The sequence below is a fragment of the Rhinopithecus roxellana genome, chromosome 15 (assembly GCF_007565055.1).
Source record: "Rhinopithecus roxellana isolate Shanxi Qingling chromosome 15, ASM756505v1, whole genome shotgun sequence".
Taxonomy (NCBI): Eukaryota; Metazoa; Chordata; class Mammalia; order Primates; family Cercopithecidae; genus Rhinopithecus; species Rhinopithecus roxellana.
This window is the reverse complement of record NC_044563.1, coordinates 90601979-90620273: the sequence shown is the minus strand read 5'-3', so window position 1 is coordinate 90620273 and position 18295 is coordinate 90601979. Positions and strand designations below refer to the sequence as shown.

Sequence of the window (18295 nt, the reverse complement as noted above, 5' to 3'; positions counted from 1 at the left end):
AAAATCCTGCCTCTTACTGAACACTTTCTTTAAAAGTCATTCATGTTAAAACACACACATTCTTGCCTTTGACTATACACTGTGAAAGTACTACATGTTAAAATGGAGATGGGACATTTTTATTTTTTAAGTTTATGGAAGTATGACTCCATTTTAGTGTACCTACAGTGTCGCAAACGATGGAATACGGTACCCATCAATACATTACCTGAGAAGTATACAAAGTTCAACTTGCTGGCTTTGAAAAGCCTAATCCTATTTCTTATGGTGGACCCTAAATAAAATGAAAATACACAACTGACAATGTTTAACGTGCACTTAAAAAACAGAACAAAACAAACCCAGGAGCCAGCAATTTGAAATCCTCCAAACACCCGCGGAAGTCTGACACACAGGGTGTTTTCCTCGGTGACCGCCAGCGGGACATTCCTATGGGAAAAGCTGCTTCTTGTGTCCGGTACAAAGAAAATCAACCCCTTCCTTTCATCCCTTTCTCATTCACTCTGCAGGGGGTGGGCCAATAAGGAACTAAATGAAGCTCTCCTTTCGCATCAGGGCGCACGTCTCGCCTCCTCCCCACTACTCTCTGGGTTCCCTAAGGCTGCCGAAGCCGAGGACCTGGAACTGGGTAGTGTCCCGGCGCTGCGCCCGGGGGCGCCAGGCCTCAACCCAACGGGCCCGGCCCCTGGAGAAGCCAGGCACGCGAGGGCAACCACAGCTCCAAGGAGCGCCAAGAAAAGCAATGCTCACTCGCCACGCACAGGGCTCCGGGGAGGTAAGGGTGCGTTTTCTTCCCATATTCCCGGTGAGCAAACGAGGTCGGGAGAAAAGGGGATGATACAACTGGAGCATGGGATATCGACACAGTGAACAAAGGGACCGAAGCAAGAAGCAGCAGCCACACCAACGCAGACTCAAAAGGGCTCTCCGGCTTTACGCACGCGGCCCACATCTCGGCAGCACAAGGAGCCCCTTACGCCACTAGCTCAGCCTCAGAGACTTCGCGAATATGGCTTTGCGCACTGCGGCGGGGCTGCGCCGCAACCGAGCTCAGCCCTGTGGCTCCTCCCCGTTGCCCTGCGCGGATTGGTGGCAGACGGCAACCGGGCCGCTGATTGGGCGGCGAAGGAGCCATTCGGGGCGGCTCTGGTGGGTTCGGCTGTCCCAAGAGTGATAAGTTCGGCTTCAGACACGCCTCAGCGCCAGCAGTGAGTCGGAGCTCTATGGAGGTGGCAGTGGGTACCGGGTGGCGGCTGCAGCAGTGACTCCTCTGAGCTGTTTCAGGCCGTCCCCGACTCCTTCCTTCCCCTTCCCTCCCCCTTTTTTTTTGTTTTCCGTTCCCCTTTCCCCTCCCTTCCCTATCCCCGACGACCGGATCCTGAGGAGGCAGCTGCGGTGGCAGCTGCTGAGTTCTCGGTGAAGGTGAGTGGAGCCGCCGCCGCCGCCGCCGAGTGGAGCGCTCTAAAATGGCCGCCGTCCCTGGCCGCTTCTTCTCGAGTGGTACAAAATGGCGGCCGCAGGCGGAGCCGGGTGGGGCGACCCTTTTTTAGCATTTCCTCTGCGTTTCAGGCACCTGGAAAGTCTTGGCCTTTGTTATCCCTTCCCGTTGGTGACGGAGTAAAAGGAAAACGTCAGTGTTGGCCAGACCGCCGTGCGGTCATGGCCGGATAGCTGACCCCTGCAGGGCCGAGGCTGTGGCGGACCGAGGCACGGGTGTGCTCGGCCGGCGAGGGAGCGCGGCTCGGACCGCGAGCGCCGAGGCGGGAGGCACGCGGGTCGGCAGGGAGGGCCCGGCCGTTGGCGCGGGACCAGGGAACCGCAGGCGTCCCAGAGCCCGGCCTCCCGGCGGGGAGGTGTGTAGGGCCTGGAGTCGGTGGGGCTGCCCTTTGAGGGGAGGAAGAGAGAGATTATTTCTGCTCCTTTTGTCAGCGGAGGAGGCCGTGGCGGGGCGGTTGTCCCGGGGGGATTTATGGGGCAGGAGGGGGCCCGTTTGGAGGCGGCGGGTGGCCAGGAGGCCGCCTTCCTGCCTGGAGAACAAAGAGCTGGGCGCCGGGCCGGCGGGGGCGGCCTCAGCTGCTCCTCCCAGCCGAGCGACCCGCGGCCTCGCGGGGAGGTTGTCGGAAGCACTTCGCTAACTTGCGCCTGGGTGGGAGGAATGCTCCGCTCTTTTGTTCCCAGGAAGGGAAAAACGGGGCGGAGGTTTCTGCTGCCATGTTGTAGCCCAGGTCTTCCGCTTGCGAGTGCTAGCCCCGTACACCCGGCCCACTCCCGCGCGTCTTTCCACGAGCTTTCCACGGGGAGGAGGCGAAAGGGTGGACAGGGGAAAACTGCTGAAGAGCTTGTGGAGAGACCTCATGCAGTCGCTGGCCTCTTCGTCGAGGCATTAAAAATTCCTAGGGCAGACATTTTCCACGTGATGTTGCTCGTTTCTATAGTTAGATTTTTCTATTGATATAGTGCTCAGTTTTAAAGACAGTAGAATGTGGCTTTTTCAAAAGATTCGTTCTGAGCCGTTTGAAATACTCTTGTGTTCTACGAAGTCCCTTTGCATCCTTGAACACTGGGGAATTTCCAGGTGGCTAAACAAAATGTAATTGTCTATTTGTGTTTGAGTACATCCTAGGTTAGTCTTACAGATCTGCAATGCAGTGACAGTGCCAGGATCTGAAATACGTTATAATTGAATGAAGGCTTATAGATCTGTATGTTAGTTAGCAGTGTCTAATTTTGGTGCTCTTTCTCGTTCCAGGTATTTCATTTCTCCCATCCCCTCCCCTCCCCACCCCATCTATTAATATTATTCTTTTGAAGATTCTTCGTTGTCAAGCCGCCAAAGTGGAGAGTGCGATTGCAGAAGGGGGTGCTTCTCGTTTCAGGTATGTCTAGATTGATTTTGGGGAATCCTTTTGAAAAGGCCAGTCCCAAAACTTAGATACCATAGCAAATAATTCCGACTTAATGGGTTGCAATTTTCATTTGAAAAGTTCTTAAGTTTTCATTGACAGCCTTCTAAGAACTGCCATCTGAAGAATAAAATGAAGTATTTGCCTTTCCTTTGGGTCCCAGTTTAGTGTTCATTTGTAGCATAACATACGAACACTAAAATACAGACCTGGCTACAGTCTGGGCAAAATAGCGAGACCCCCATCTCTACAAGAAAAGCAGAACACAAAATAGATGGTTTATTCTTTTTGAGTGAGACATAGTTGGGATACAGTAAACAAAAAAGTTTTTTTCTTTTAAATAGTGCTTCTTCGGGCGGAGGAGGAAGTAGGGGTGCACCTCAGCACTATCCCAAGACTGCTGGCAACAGGTGTGGTAAACATATAAAAAAAACGGAGCTTTATTTAACAAATTAAGTTAAAAGTCTTTCCCATGTGACGGTGTAATTAAGGCAATAGCCATCAAGACTCCTAATCTTAAGGGGCATGGTTTCTGTTGGGTATCCTAAATATAGAATATCAGCTCTTGATTATTCCTTAGCCAAATTATCTAAATGAGTTAAGATTCTCAAACTTACTTTTTTTCTTATTCTTTGGGTTATTTTTACTAATGTTTTTTTCTGAAATCAGTAGCTACTATTCCTACTAATTGGTATTAGTAAAATGGTACGCATGCAACATGGTCAGTAAAACATTAGAAAGTGTTAATTGGCAGCCGAACAACTTTGGGAGGCAAAGGTGGGAGGATCGCTTGAGCCCAGGAGTTTGAGATCAGCCTGGGCAACACAGCAAGACCCTATCTCTTTAAAAAAAAAAAATGCTAATTTTCAAAATGTGGTTCCTGGATCCATAGCGTTGATACTGGGAATATTTACTAGACATGCAAATTCTTAGGCCCCACCCCAAACCAGTGAAAGCAGAAATTGGGTGGGCCCAGCAATCTGTCTTAACAAGCCCTTCAGGTGATTCTGATGCACACTACTGTTACAGAACCACTGATCTCCAGAGTTGGCTTTTTGGGAGGGGAAGTCGAGAAAGCCTAAATTACTTTTTCTATTTGAGAGAATTTATGATGTTTAACATTTGTTGTGTGAAAATAAGTGTTATTGCTGATTTTTATTAGCGAGTTCCTGGGGAAAACCCCAGGGCAAAACGCTCAGAAATGGATTCCTGCACGAAGCACTAGACGAGATGACAACTCCGCAGCAAACAACTCCGCAAACGAAAAAGAACGACATGATGCAATCTTCAGGAAAGTAAGAGGGTAAGTTGGAAGGTCTGTTTTACTAAGAGATGGGAAATAGTATGGATTAGCTGTGTTTGGTGTGTATGCTGTACTACTAAGAAGGCAAGGGTACCTTGAACTAGCCAGGCACTGTGGCTCACGCCTGTAATCCCAACACTTTGGGAGGCCAAGGTGGGCAGATCACTTGAGGTCAGGAGTTCAAGACCAGCCTGGCCAACATGTTGAAACCCCATCTCTACTAAAAATACAAAAATTAGCCGAGTGTAGTGGCAGGCGCCTGTTGTTCTGGCTACTAAAGAGGCTGAGGCAGGAGAATCACTTGAATACCCTACACATGGAGGTTTCAGTGAGCCAAGATCACACCACTGCACTCCAGCCTGGGTGACGGAGCAAAACGGTCTCAAAAAAAAGAAAAATGTATCTTGAACGTCGTATTTTTGGTCTTAACGGTTGCTTTCAGCCATCGGATTGCAATCCATAATCCTGTTGTGCTAGCATTTGCCTTGGCTAAGGGAAGTGCTATGTTATTTAAGCCAGTGAAGCAGAAAATATAATGGTTTTAGTTCATGGTCTAGCCTTGATAATGAGATCTTTGCACTCTAACCTTGAGAAAGTGAGAAAGGATTCTTGTCAAACAGCTGGGAACCCCCCTATCTAATTCAAATCATTGTAATTAAAATAACATGTTTATTTCAGCATTCCTTTGGGTTTAGATGAGTAAGAAAACATGTCTTGATTATTAAAGGGAGCAAGTGGAAGAAAAATCAGTATAATTTAAAACCAGTTTTTCAATTCAAATTCTGTGTACTAGCTAACACTTAAAATGTAATTCCTTTTTCTCCAGCATACTAAATAAGCTTACTCCTGAAAAGTTTGACAAGCTATGCCTTGAGCTCCTCAATGTGGGTGTAGAGTCTAAACTCATCCTTAAAGGGGTCATACTGCTGGTAAGTTTTAAATATTGGCTTAACTCAAAAGGGAGAGGGAACTGTTAAACTCAAGTTGTGTTTTTTTACACTTGGATTACTACTTAAAACCCTGAGGTGTGATTTTTGAATACTGATAGTGGTTAGAAAGAACCACTGACTTCAGTAGCATTAGATTGAAGAGGTAAATGTTAAGTTCATGCTATGCTTGAAGAGATAAATGGTGGTGCTTAGCAAGCTCTTTTGTGGAAAACACCATATTTTGGTCTTGGGAAATGCATGGTATGACAGTTTATGTAGACTTGAAAGTTTTGATATCCATGCCATTTTCTGACTCCCTGGAGATGGATGTGACTAGATGAGAACTGTATAACTGGACATTTTTGGTACAGTGTAATAGCTAACATTTAGTTGGTTGTATTTTTCCTAAAGGAAGGGTTCTTGGAAGTAGTATTCGTATTTAGTTTAAGCAATGACATGTTCTGTAGATTGTGGACAAAGCCCTAGAAGAGCCAAAGTATAGCTCACTGTATGCTCAGCTATGTCTGCGATTGGCAGAAGATGCACCAAACTTTGATGGCCCAGCAGCAGAGGGTCAACCAGGACAGAAGCAAAGCACCGTAAGTGGTAGTTTTTGTTTGCTTGTTTTAAAGTTGACTTGAACAATTTCCTTAAGGCATGACAGATGTCTTTTTTTCCAGACATTCAGACGCCTCCTAATTTCCAAATTACAAGATGAATTTGAAAACCGAACTAGAAATGTTGATGGTAAGACTTAGAGTTGATACTAAGTAGTAGTGTATATTTTCAGCTTAATTCTGAATGTTGTCTTACTTCATTGTTATTTTTTTCAGTCTATGATAAGCGTGAAAATCCCCTCCTCCCCGAGGAGGAGGAACAGAGAGCCATTGCTAAGATCAAGATGTTGGGAAACATCAAATTCATTGGAGAGCTTGGCAAGCTTGATCTTATTCATGAATCTATCCTTCATAAGTGCATCAAAACAGTAAGTGTGACGGGGAAGTTAGGCTTAGGTGAATGTAGTCAATCATTATTTAGGGAAAATGAGTCAATTATTCATCTGAGAGGGAGGTTGACTAGTTAAATACAAATGGGCAACAAAATTTACCAAACAGAAGAATAATTTGAAATATGTGGTGTTTGACAAAGTGTAGGGTTAGAACTGATCAGATTGGTAGAAAGCACTATACTAGGTTCTGTAGGAACTGTGAATGAGTCGGTGCAAACGTAAAGGGAAAGTACTATGCCTAAACCAGAGTAACTGTAAAATTTTGTCACCATGGCATTTTATTTTTGTAGCTTTTGGAAAAGAAGAAGAGAGTCCAACTCAAAGATATGGGAGAGGATTTGGAGTGCCTCTGTCAGATAATGAGGACAGTGGGACCTAGATTAGACCATGAACGAGCCAAGGTATGTGTGTAGCTGATGGAAGCAGTACAAGTAGTTTGTCTTTAAATCAAGCTATTTATTTTTGTGACATCATAGGGGATTGCCATATTTAGCCATTAACTGGGTTGTAATTTAGAAGTCTTAAAAGCTGTAAATTGAACACATTTGCTTCAGCTCTTCGAATGAATGTATTCTTCTCTTATCAGTCCTTAATGGATCAGTACTTTGCCCGAATGTGCTCCTTGATGTTAAGTAAGGAATTGCCAGCGAGGATTCGTTTCCTGCTGCAGGTAAAACTGGTTTCTTTAAATGTGTTGGTAAGCTGAGTTTTTGGTTTAGGAATATTGAAATATATTTTTCAATTAAAGGATACCGTAGAGTTGCGAGAACACCATTGGGTTCCTCGCAAGGCTTTTCTTGACAATGGACCAAAGACGATCAATCAAATCCGTCAAGATGCAGTAAAAGTAAGATTGGGTTTTGTTTTGTCACATAGACTTTGTGTTTGTAGAGTAGTATGGTATTCCTCCCCACCCACCCCGAACACTTGAGGGGTCTGTCTCATCTTAGTGGCGGAGCTTAATGTTTTTAGTGTCTTGCCTTCCATTTTTATTTTTTGAGATGGAATTTCGCACTGTCACCCAGGCTGGAGTGCAGTGGCACATTCTCGATTCACTGCAACCTCTGCCTCCCAGGTTCAAGCGATTCTCCTGCCTCAGCCTCCCCAGTAGCTGGGACTATAGGCGTGTGCCACCACAACCCACTAATTTTTTGTATTTTTAGTAGAGATGGTTCTGCCAATGTTGGCCAGGCTTGTCTTGAACTCCTTACCTCATGCAAACCAAGGCTTGGGCCTCCCAAAGTGCTGGGATTACAGGTGTGAGCCACCATGCCCAGCCTTGTCTGCCATTTTTGGAAGAAGCTATTTACAGAAATAGCATAAATTACGGTTTAATATTCTAGGTTCCCCCCCCCAGTTGCGAAAATTTTAGTTTTAAGTGAAATAGGGTCCAGAGACAAAAAGTGCTTATTCACTTCATTTCTAAAGGATCTAGGGGTGTTTATTCCTGCTCCTATGGCTCAAGGGATGAGAAGTGACTTCTTCCTGGAGGGACCGTTCATGCCACCCAGGATGAAAATAGATAGGGACCCACTTGGAGGACTTGCCGATATGTTTGGACAAATGCCAGGTAATTTTGAAAAAAACAATGGTTTCATTAAGCTGAAAAATCAGTTTAACTTTGTCAGTAGAGTTTTGAGAGTTGTCCATATATGTATTTTAAGGTAGCGGAATTGGTACTGGTCCAGGAGTTATCCAGGATAGATTTTCACCCACCATGGGACGTCATCGTTCAAATCAACTGTTCAATGGCCATGGGGGACACATCATGCCTCCCACACAGTCGCAGTTTGGAGAAATGGGAGGCAAGTTTATGAAAAGCCAGGTAAGTAGTATTTGAGTGTTTAGGCAATAAGTTTAAATTCTGCAATATATGTGATTTCATTTGCTGTTAAAACATGAAACTATTCTAGGAGTGTGCATGTTTTCTAAACCATATCTGCAACATTTATTTCAAACTAAAATGTTTATCCTTAAGATTAGTAAAGTATTAGTAAAATGGCATCACTTTATTTGACAGGTTAGATTTTTATTCTTACCTGTTTCATCTTTTACTTTCTCTGAGCAGATTCAATTAAACTTTCTTTTTGGCTTGGCTCATCCCTTTTGGTACTTGATTACCATAATTTGTGGACCCCTTTTTATCTAGACTTTCTTTCTCCTTTTCTGAAATAGGGGCTAAGCCAGCTCTACCATAACCAGAGTCAGGGACTCTTATCCCAGCTGCAAGGACAGTCGAAGGATATGCCACCTCGGTTTTCTAAGAAAGGACAGCTTAATGCAGATGAGGTACATTTGCCTATGTTACTTATATACCATAGTTTATCAATTCAGAAATTTATTGCCCGATGATTATAAAAAGACGCGTTATTAAGAGGACTTAATGCTGGAGTTCTTTACATTTTTCTCTCTTTTCTGTACTTATTTTTCTTTCTTTGAATGTCCAGCGTCCTGTGAGTGAAGATTATGAGATATGAGGGCAAGTCTGCTAAAGTCTATTAGTTAGGGCAAGGAAAATGGTTGTCAAGATATTGTGGTTTCTTTCTTTGTAAGTAGGGTGATTTAAGGATAAAGAATTTTCTAAACTGGTTAAATTTGCAGTTTTTTATTTGAATGTTTTAGTCATGCTAATTCTAAGAGAATTCTCATAAATGTAAGATTTATAATAGTATCTTACTACTGTATGCATCATCAGATCTTTAATTTTTTTGTCAAAAATTAAACCTGTTAATGTGGAGTGCCTTCTTTAATTTTTTAAAAAGCTTAATGTTTCCCTAGATTCTGTCATGTTTGTATCGGATTTTAGATGTTGTATTTAATATGTTCACCAACTGCATGTTGTTAATTTAGTTATATTTTGATTTGTTTTCAATTCCAGATAAGCCTGAGGCCTGCTCAGTCTTTCCTAATGAATAAAAATCAAGTGCCAAAGCTTCAGCCCCAGATAACTATGATTCCTCCTAGTGCACAACCACCACGCACTCAAACACCACCTCTGGGACAGGTACAGACCATAGTGTGATAGCATTTTCTGTTGTTCCATTATTTTCTAAAGATGACTGAAGACTTTTTTTTTCTAAATTTAGTATGTTCTTCCCCCTAACTCTATATTCCTTCTTTTAAAAAATGTCTTGTCATTGCTTGTTTTTTAGACACCTCAGCTTGGTCTCAAAACTAATCCACCACTTATCCAGGAAAAGCCTGCCAAGACCAGCAAAAAGCCACCACCATCAAAGGAAGAACTACTTAAACTAACTGTAAGTTTCAAATATCCCATTTTAGTGTAATCAGCCTATATTTGAGATAGAGAAAACATTAAAGATACTTGTGTTCTTCACAGGAAACTGTTGTGACTGAATATCTAAATAGTGGAAATGCAAATGAGGCTGTCAATGGTGTAAGAGAAATGAGGGCTCCTAAACACTTTCTTCCTGAGATGTTAAGCAAAGTAATCATCCTGTCACTAGATAGAAGCGATGAAGATAAAGAAAAAGCAAGTTCTTTGATCAGTTTACTCAAACAGGAAGGGATAGCCACAAGTGACAACTTCATGCAGGTAGGACACTTTACTGATTGTGTGGTAAGAACTCTTACCACTCAAATTTGAGAACTGATAAACTGTTGTATATTTCTTCTAAGGCTTTCCTGAATGTATTGGACCAGTGTCCCAAACTGGAGGTTGACATCCCCTTGGTGAAATCATATTTAGCACAGTTTGCAGCTCGTGCCATCATTTCAGAGCTGGTGAGCATTTCAGAACTAGCTCAACCACTAGAAAGTGGCACCCATTTTCCTCTCTTCCTACTTTGTCTTCAGCAATTAGCTAAATTACAAGATCGAGAATGGTTAACAGAACTTTTTCAACAAAGCAAGGTCAATATGCAGAAAATGCTCCCAGGTAAGAGAATGCTGACTTGTTTGTTTTGTTTTTTTAATATTACATTTAGAGGTTTTTAGTACCTCGAATGGATTTATGTAGGTCAGACGGTCTGATTGTCCTGCTCAGATAATGATAAACATTACTGCAGATCTTACCAATAAAAAGATTTATGATTAAACTACTTTCATTTGATCCGTATATTGAGTTTTTTCATTTGCTGGGTTGGGTCTCTATTCTACATGGATCTTGTATACTTGGGGACATCATTTGTGAAGTTCTGTTCTCTGGACAGGACAACCTGGTAAAATGAACTTTTAGATGATGCAAGTGGCTTTGTCTCTTCAGAAATTGATCAGAATAAGGACCGCATGTTGGAGATTTTGGAAGGAAAGGGACTGAGTTTCTTATTCCCACTCCTCAAACTGGAGAAGGAACTGTTGAAGCAAATAAAGTTGGATCCATCCCCTCAAACCATATATAAATGGATTAAAGATAACATCTCTCCCAAACTTCATGTAGATAAAGGATTTGTGAACATCTTAATGACTAGGTAAGACGAATGGTTTTCTACATGTAGTAATGTTTCATGTACTAGAAAAGAATGTCTACAAGGCAGGAGACTAAGCAAGAAAACTCACTGTTGGGTTCTAACAAGACCTCTTTCTGTCCAGCTTCTTACAGTACATTTCTAGTGAAGTAAACCCCCCCAGCGATGAAACAGATTCATCCTCTGCTCCTTCCAAAGAACAGTTAGAGCAGGAAAAACAACTACTTCTTTCTTTCAAGCCAGTAATGCAGAAATTTCTTCATGATCACGTTGATCTACAAGTCAGCGCCCTGTATGCTCTTCAGGTGCACTGCTATAACAGCAATTTCCCAAAAGGTGAGGGGACTTGTATCGGAGGAATGGTGTGGGGCAAGTCTTAAACAGCACACTAAATAATGGGCTTACTACTTTTTAATTTTTTTTTTAAAGGCATGTTACTTCGCTTTTTTGTGCACTTCTATGATATGGAAATTATTGAAGAAGAAGCTTTCTTGGCTTGGAAAGAAGATATAACCCAAGAGTTTCCGGGAAAAGGCAAGGCTTTGTTCCAGGTAAGTCTTTTGTTAAAAATTTGGTCTGCTTATTTCATTTTGCTTGGTATTAACTTCAAGTTTAGAGCCTTTTTCAACTGAAATACAGGCAAGATAGTCCTAGTTAGTAGTTTGTCTTCACCCATACATTTCATTCTGCACTGTTTAAAGCTGTGATTAAGTAAAGCTACACAATGAATCAGTTCTAGTGGTGTATAAGATGTTAGAGGTAGCTAACAAATTTTTCAAGGAGTATAGCTACTTATATAGATGGGAGTGACTGTACAAGTTTCGATTTAAGCTTTTTAAAACACGTCAGCAAAGAGGAAATTGTAGCTGGGCACGTGGCTCATGCCTGTAATCCTGGCACTTCTAAGAGGCTGAGGTGGGAGGATCACTTGAACTCAGGAGTTCAAGACCAGCCTGGGCAGCAGAGTGAAACCCTGTCTTTAAAAAATACAAGAAATTAGCCAGACATGGTGACATGTTCCTGTGGTCCTGGTCCCAGCTACTCGGGAGAATGTCTTGAGCCCAGGAGGCAGAGGTTGCAGTGAGCTGAGATTACAACACTGCACTCTGGCCTGGGCAACAGAGTAAGACTGTGTCTCAAAAAAAGAAAACAGTTTAAATATATATTTACTTTTTAAAAAAGAAAAGATGCTTTTGATTTCTCACAATTTAATTGTGTCTTATTGAATGAAGTTGTAGACCTAGGGGAGGAACATCAGGACATTCTCAAATCACAGTGAATGCATTAATCACCTGAAGAGCAGTTTAAAAGTAGGTTCCAGGCCTAATCCCAGAGATTCTGGTTTAGTAGGTCTGTGTACAAAATCCAGGTGATGTTCATGCTACTAGTTTTCCAGGGGGCCCAGGCTTTGAGAAACATAGGTCCTACAGCGCATCTTACTACCTTTTTACTACTGATTATAAACTAGATTCATGAGGCTCATCCTTGCAGGATTATATCTAGCTCTGTTGTCCCAGATCTGGATAATAAACCACTGTTTGTATAACTTAATACACAAATTGTTGTAAGGATGTCCTTGTTTCATATTCTAAAACTGTAGTACCACCTAAAACTTTTTGGATGGATTTCCATTTATATTGTGAACTATTTTAAGTTACAAATCTTAATTTATAGGTGAATCAGTGGCTAACCTGGCTAGAAACTGCTGAAGAAGAAGAATCAGAGGAAGAAGCTGACTAAAGAACCAGCCAAAGCCTTAAATTGTGCAAAACATACTGTTGCTATGATGTAACTGCATTTGACCTAACCACTGCGAAAATTCATTCCGCTGTAATGTTTTCACAATATTTAAAGCAGAAGCACGTCAGTTAGGATTTTCTTCTGCATAAGGTTTTTTTGTAGTGTAATGTCTTAATCATAGTCTACCATCAAATATTTTAGGAGTATCTTTAATGTTTAGATAGTATATTAGCAGCATGCAATAATTACATCATAAGTTCTCAAGCAGAGGCAGTCTATTGCAAGGACCTTCTTTGCTGCCAGTTATCATAGGCTGTTTTAAGTTAGAAAACTGAATAGCAACACTGAATACTGTAGAAATGCACTTTGCTCAGTAATACTTGAGTTGTTGCAATATTTGATTATCCATTTGGTTGTTACAGAAAAATTCTTAACTGTAATTGATGGTTGTTGCCGTAATAGTATATTGCCTGTATTTCTACCTCTAGTAATGGGCTTTATGTGCTAGATTTTAATATCCTTGAGCCTGGGCAAGTGCACAAGTCTTTTTAAAAGAAACATGGTTTACTTGCACAAAACTGATCAGTTTTGAGAGATCGTTAATGCCCTTGAAGTGGTTTTTGTGGGTGTGAAACAAATGGTGAGAATTTGAATTGGTCCCTCCTATTATAGTATTGAAATTAAGTCTACTTAATTTATCAAGTCATGTTCATGCCCTGATTTTATATACTTGTATCTATCAATAAACATTGTGATACTTGATGTAGTGATGTGTGGCTGTAAATGGCATCGACAGTCTGGGAGAATAGTCAGCTTTGTTGTTGAGGTATAGGAGACCCACCTTAGTTTGACTTAAGGACTTTCAAATGTTTGTTTTTCTGCTGTACAAGCCTGAGTTCCAGAAGGAATTTTTAGACTCTTCATGATGAGATCCAAGATTTAATTAAGGTGGTTATTTTTCCTTTGAGTTACTAAAACTAACCAATATAAATGATTTTTATAATCAAAGGTTACAAGTCTCATGAATGTGGAGGAACATGGCTACACATAGCAACTACAATTTGGTGACATTTATCTTTTGTCAGACGGAAATACACGATGATGTCTGGATAAGCTTAGCTATCCTGCAAGCATCATCTCAAGTAGCTGCCCCTGAATGTCCAGGAAGATCCCTGCTTCCTCTGGAAAAATTCCATCGTCCCAATAAAATTGACTTTTGATTCAACTTAAACCTCTGCATGTTTTCCAAAAGCACATATAAAGGATTTCCCTCCAGCCCTGGAACATTCTGACAATCCTAGGGTTACTTCTAACATTGGCATGGATGGGGGCTCTTGAAGTGTGCTACTGGAGTTCTGGTTGATGTCAACACCGAAGAACAACCTGTTGGTGATGGGGGAGACCCTCAAGGCAGACTGTCACACTGCTGAACCCATCAGAACCTTGAAGTCAGAAGAGGCTGCCTGCACATGCTCCTACGGGTGGTGGGCAGAGCCAATCAATGTGTTTGTGTCTTACTTGGGCCAGGGAAGCTAAACCTTGCGTTATGGCACTCATCTTCCCTGAAGTATTTAACAAGTCAAGCTTTTGGTGAGTACTTTGAGTACAGCAAAATTAAGGCTAAGCAGAGATTTGTATGAACCTACTTGAGATTTTGAAAGAGCTGTAAGTTGTTTCTCTGTCCAACTTTCCCCACCAAGGGGAGGAAACTAATTTTTAACCTAGCAAAAGGAGCAAGTGGTTAGGTGGATCAGCTATTCAATTCCTTGTATTGCTGGAATTTCCCCAATTCAGCCAGGGTATCAGACTAAAGGAAGTGTTAGAACTAAACTTGGGCCGGGTGCGGTGGCTTGCGCCTGTAATCCTATCACTTTAGGAGGCCAAGGTGGGTGGATGACCTGAGGTTGGAGTTCGAGACCAGGCTGGCCAACATGGAGAAACCCTGTACTCTTCCAGAAAAATACAAAATTAGCCGGGCGTGGTGGTGCATGCCTGCAATCCCAGTGACTCGGGAGGCTGAGGCAGGAGAATCACTTGAACCTGGGAGGTAGAGGTTGCGGTGAGTCAAGATGGCACCATTGCACTCCAGCTAAGCAACAAGAGCGAAACTCCGTCTCAATAGAAAAAGAACTAAACCCAGTGTGTAGTGGTTTGTTATTGCTTACAGAATCATGCTTTAATCTTTCCACCCCACATGTGTCAAGAGCTACTCAAAATAACCTGTAGAGAATGTATAATACTGCTTCTACCTTGTTCTAAAGACACCTAACAGTGCACTTTATAACCTACCATACTGTGAAACGGCTGTATTTGGACCAATTGGGATGTACCTTGCACAATGGCCAAGGTCTTTAGTATCAGCATGTAGTGACTAATTTTCATTCACTTCATGGTGACTTCAAAATAAGATTGCACATCTTTACTGCCCCCAATTTGTTTCCTTTATATACTGCAAAATTGAAAGTTGTCCAATTTTCCCCATTTTCAAGCCTCAATAGGGCTTCATTCCCCAGGTTCCCCACACCAAAATTTTCCCAGGGTCACCAGTAATTCCATATATCTAGTAGGTTTTGATCCTCCTGTAGGCAGCATTTGACAAGTTGGACTCATTCCTTGAAAGTGTTAACTTGTTCCCAGGGCACCTCCTTTTTCTTGCTTTTCAGTTTCCAATGGGAGATGCCTGATCTCAATACTTTCTCAGTTGCTGTCATACTCTGCATCCAGTCTAGCATCAATTCATGTTGATTGCATTCCAAACATTTTAGAAATTGAACAACTTGCTTCTTCAACCACCACCCTCATTTCTCACCTAGGTACCACAGTAGCCTTAACTGGCCTTCCTGCTTAGCTCTCGCCTCCATTTTGTCTTCTCAACACAGCACCACTTGGCTCTAAACCCACCAAATGGCTTCCCACCTAGTGGGATTTTTATGTCAAAATACTTAATTTGGTCTACATCGCCCTGCATCTGATTTCCTTACCCCTCTCCCTATCGTTGCCCCACGACCTGTTTCTCTGATCTAATTTCCTACTGCTGGCACTTAATCCTTCTGCTCCCACCACACTGGCCTTGCTGCTCCTAGGACATGCCAAGCATCTTCTTACCTTGGAAGTTTTATGTTCCTCCTTTCTTCTGGATAACTGGATGACTGACTTTCTCCCCTTCCTCAGGTCTTGGCTCAAACGTCACTTTTATTAGTAAAGTCCTCATTGTCAATTCTGATAACCTCTTGCAGATCATAAGGGGCAGGAAAGCACATATATTTTAAAAACTCTAAGCACATCCTCATCCCTCTTTTTGTATCTCCATGTCTCATTACATGATGCACTGCATGTTTATATCTGATTCCTGCTAGAATGTGAACAGCATGAAGTATTTGCCAGTTTTTTTCACTGCTGCATTCCCAGTATCCAGAACAGTGCCCGGTAAACACTCAAATATTTGTTCAACCAAATCATGAATTAATAAAATTACCCTACATGGCAGGATGTGGACATAGAGGAAAGAAGTAGTGGAAAGACCTCAGACTCAAGTTGTAGATCGATCTAGGGTTAATCTCTACCACTTAGAAGCAGGGTGATCTTAGGTAAGATTTTTTTTATCTGAGTCTTATTTTAGAAATTATTTTAGAAAATTTAGCTTGGGCAACGTGGGGAAACTCCATGTCTACAAAAAAAAAAAAAGAAAGAAAGAAAGAAAAGAAAACTTTGCTGGGTGTGGTGGCATACACCTGCAGTCCCAGCTACTCAGGAGGCTGAGGTGGGAGGATCACATGAGGCCAGGAGGTCGAGGCTGCAGTGAGCCATGATCGCATCACTACACTCCAGCCTGGGCAACAAAGGGAGACCCTGTCTCGAATGAATGAATGAAAATGTGGCTAACATGCAGCTGTAGTTCCAGCTACTCTGAAGGCTGAGGTGGGAGGACTGCTTGAGCCCAAGAGTTTGTGGCTGCAGTGAACTATGATGGTGTCACTGCACTCCAGCCTGGGAGACAGAGCAAGACCCTGTCTCAAAAATTTGAAAAACAAAAACAAAACAAAAAAAACTGTACAGGGTTAATACTTAAGGATTGTCATTAGAGCTAGACAAGTTAACATGTGAAAGTCAATAGGGAGAGCATCCCATATAGCAGCCCAATAGATATGAATGTCACCCTCTCAGTAGCCTTTCTAAGATTCCTCCCCAGGAGAACTGCTTCCATCTTCTGAACTAACAAGATCACTGGCTAGATCTAATTGAAGGGTATAGCTCAGTCTTATTTGATCAATCAAAAGCATTCACCAGTTGACTTTCCTCTTCCCTACTTTGTTTTTCTCCCAGCTTCTCAGTCTCCTTTAAAAGCCCTCTTTTGTCACCTGGTCCCTGAATGTTGCTGTTCTGCCTCCCTTCTTCAACACGGTCATTCACTTCTGAGGATCCGATTACCAGCTAACCGCTGATGACATCTGTATCTTGAGTCCAAACCCCTTTCCAGAATGTCAAACTCGCACATCCAACCAGCCCCTGGACAATTTTTCTGAATGTGCCACAAGCACTTCAAACTCAATATTCATCCCTAAACTCTTTCCTGCAAACCAACACTCCCTCCCTTTCTAACTCTGGAACCATAGCCTCATGCAAACCAAAAACGAGTCACTTTCTCACTAGCTTAAGAGACAATTTTCCAAGCAAAGCTCTCCAAGAATATGCAAGAGCCCTGGACGAGGAGACACCTGAGCACAGGGCAGAGAGTAGCGGACACAGGACATTGAAGTCCCACAGGCTGCCCCGCCCCGCAGCCCTGCCCTCGCCCGTCCTGACCCAGCAGGAGCGCAGGGCGCTGAGCTGGACCCAGGTCCCCAACCGATCAGCAACGCTGTCCCACAGCGCCCTCTGCCGGGCTGCCGGGAGACCACCCCTGGCAGGGTGGTGGGGTTGCAAGGCTCTGGCCGTTGTCCTGTACAGCCCACGCGGAGGCAAGACCGAGACCCACCGGTCACGCTCATGGAGAGGGGGAATGAGAATGTTGCCCTGGGTTTGGTCTCCTGTCAGCGTTGCATGACATGACGATGTGACTGGTAAATGAGCAGTGGCTCCTCTAGAGGTGCTCTGGTCAGCTGCGCAGCACGCAGAACAGAGCAGAGCGCAGGCCCCAGCTTCCGGGGTCATCAGTTCTGGGAGTCTAGGCCAATCGCTGCACCTTCCCAGGCTCTATTTGACTTACCTGTGAAATTATCCTTGGTCTGCCTAGCTCTCCGGTGCGTTTCGAAGGGCCGCATCGCTAGGTATGGAACAGCAGTGATGGACAGCTGTGGAACTGTTCTACAAGTCCATGCGGCTACTCCAGGGCCAGAGATGTAACAGTAATGAGACAGTCTTCTTTTGGAACAAACTTTCTGGGTGATAGCAGAGAGACAGTAAATCAACACACGTACAGTGCCAGGCAGTAAAAAGTGCTGTATGTAGAGATGCAGAATAAGGGCTAGGGAGTAGAGTGAGTGCTGCTTGAAAGAGGGGGTTCTGGGATGGCCTCAGGAGGAGGTGGCCTTTGAGCAAAGATCTAAGAGATGCCAGGGAATGAACTCCACAGCCATCTGGAGGAAGAGCATTCCTGGCAGAGGGGATGCCAAGCTGGAGGCCCTGAGATTGGGAACGCCCCTGGCCTGTCTGAGGAACAATCTGGCCAAGCAGAGGGCAAGGGGGTTTGAGGCTGGGGAGAAGGGCGCCGGTCAATGCAGAGAACTAGTCAGACCCAGTAAGGACTTTGGCTTTTATGCTGAGTGAGATGGGCCGTCTTTGGAGGATTGCTTTTTATCATTTGTTAGTATCAATCTTCATTAAGACCAGCCAGTGCCTGCACTGCATCCTGAGCTCTGCTAGGACATATTATGATTACTGTGACTAATGTTATGAGGAGTTGGCATATGTCAGGATGCACCAAGTGTATCAGGGTAGTCATCCCTTGTAATCATCCCAACATCCTTGAGGCAGGTGCTTCACTA

General features: G+C 43.3%; 1 protein-coding gene and 1 non-coding gene across 3 annotated transcripts; both read left to right on the top strand.

Moving 5' to 3' along the window:
• The first annotated feature begins 1017 nt into the window (after positions 1 to 1017).
• On the top strand, positions 1018 to 13077 carry EIF4G2 (eukaryotic translation initiation factor 4 gamma 2). Of its 2 annotated transcripts, XM_030917860.1 has the most exons (22): positions 1018 to 1422; positions 2750 to 2876; positions 3248 to 3313; positions 4066 to 4206; positions 5033 to 5135; positions 5603 to 5734; positions 5816 to 5882; positions 5969 to 6120; positions 6435 to 6545; positions 6731 to 6814; positions 6893 to 6991; positions 7573 to 7714; positions 7809 to 7969; positions 8320 to 8433; positions 9023 to 9148; positions 9297 to 9401; positions 9485 to 9700; positions 9784 to 10042; positions 10370 to 10574; positions 10696 to 10907; positions 11001 to 11122; positions 12246 to 13077. In XM_030917860.1, exons 8-22 carry the CDS (start codon positions 6037 to 6039, stop codon positions 12309 to 12311), a joined length of 2106 nt encoding a protein of 701 aa, XP_030773720.1. In that variant the 5' UTR covers positions 1018 to 1422; positions 2750 to 2876; positions 3248 to 3313; positions 4066 to 4206; positions 5033 to 5135; positions 5603 to 5734; positions 5816 to 5882; positions 5969 to 6036; the 3' UTR covers positions 12312 to 13077. The 2 variants fall into 2 exon arrangements, with proteins under 2 accessions (XP_030773720.1, XP_030773721.1); XM_030917861.1 differs by lacking the exon at positions 8320 to 8433.
• Positions 8486 to 8627, top strand: LOC115893803. The gene has a single exon (XR_004053851.1). It is a non-coding gene; the product is annotated as a small nucleolar RNA SNORD97 (small nucleolar RNA).
• Positions 13078 to 18295: the final 5218 nt, after the last annotated feature.

Coding starts and splice junctions, on each gene's coding strand:
- EIF4G2 (XM_030917860.1), top strand. CDS start 6,037: ATGTTGGGAAACATCAAATTCATTGGAGAGCTTGGCAAGCTTGATCTT. Junction 9,149..9,296: donor AAACACCACCTCTGGGACAG/GTACAGACCATA, acceptor CTTGTTTTTTAG/ACACCTCAGCTTGGTCTCAA. Junction 11,123..12,245: donor AAGGCAAGGCTTTGTTCCAG/GTAAGTCTTTTG, acceptor CTTAATTTATAG/GTGAATCAGTGGCTAACCTG.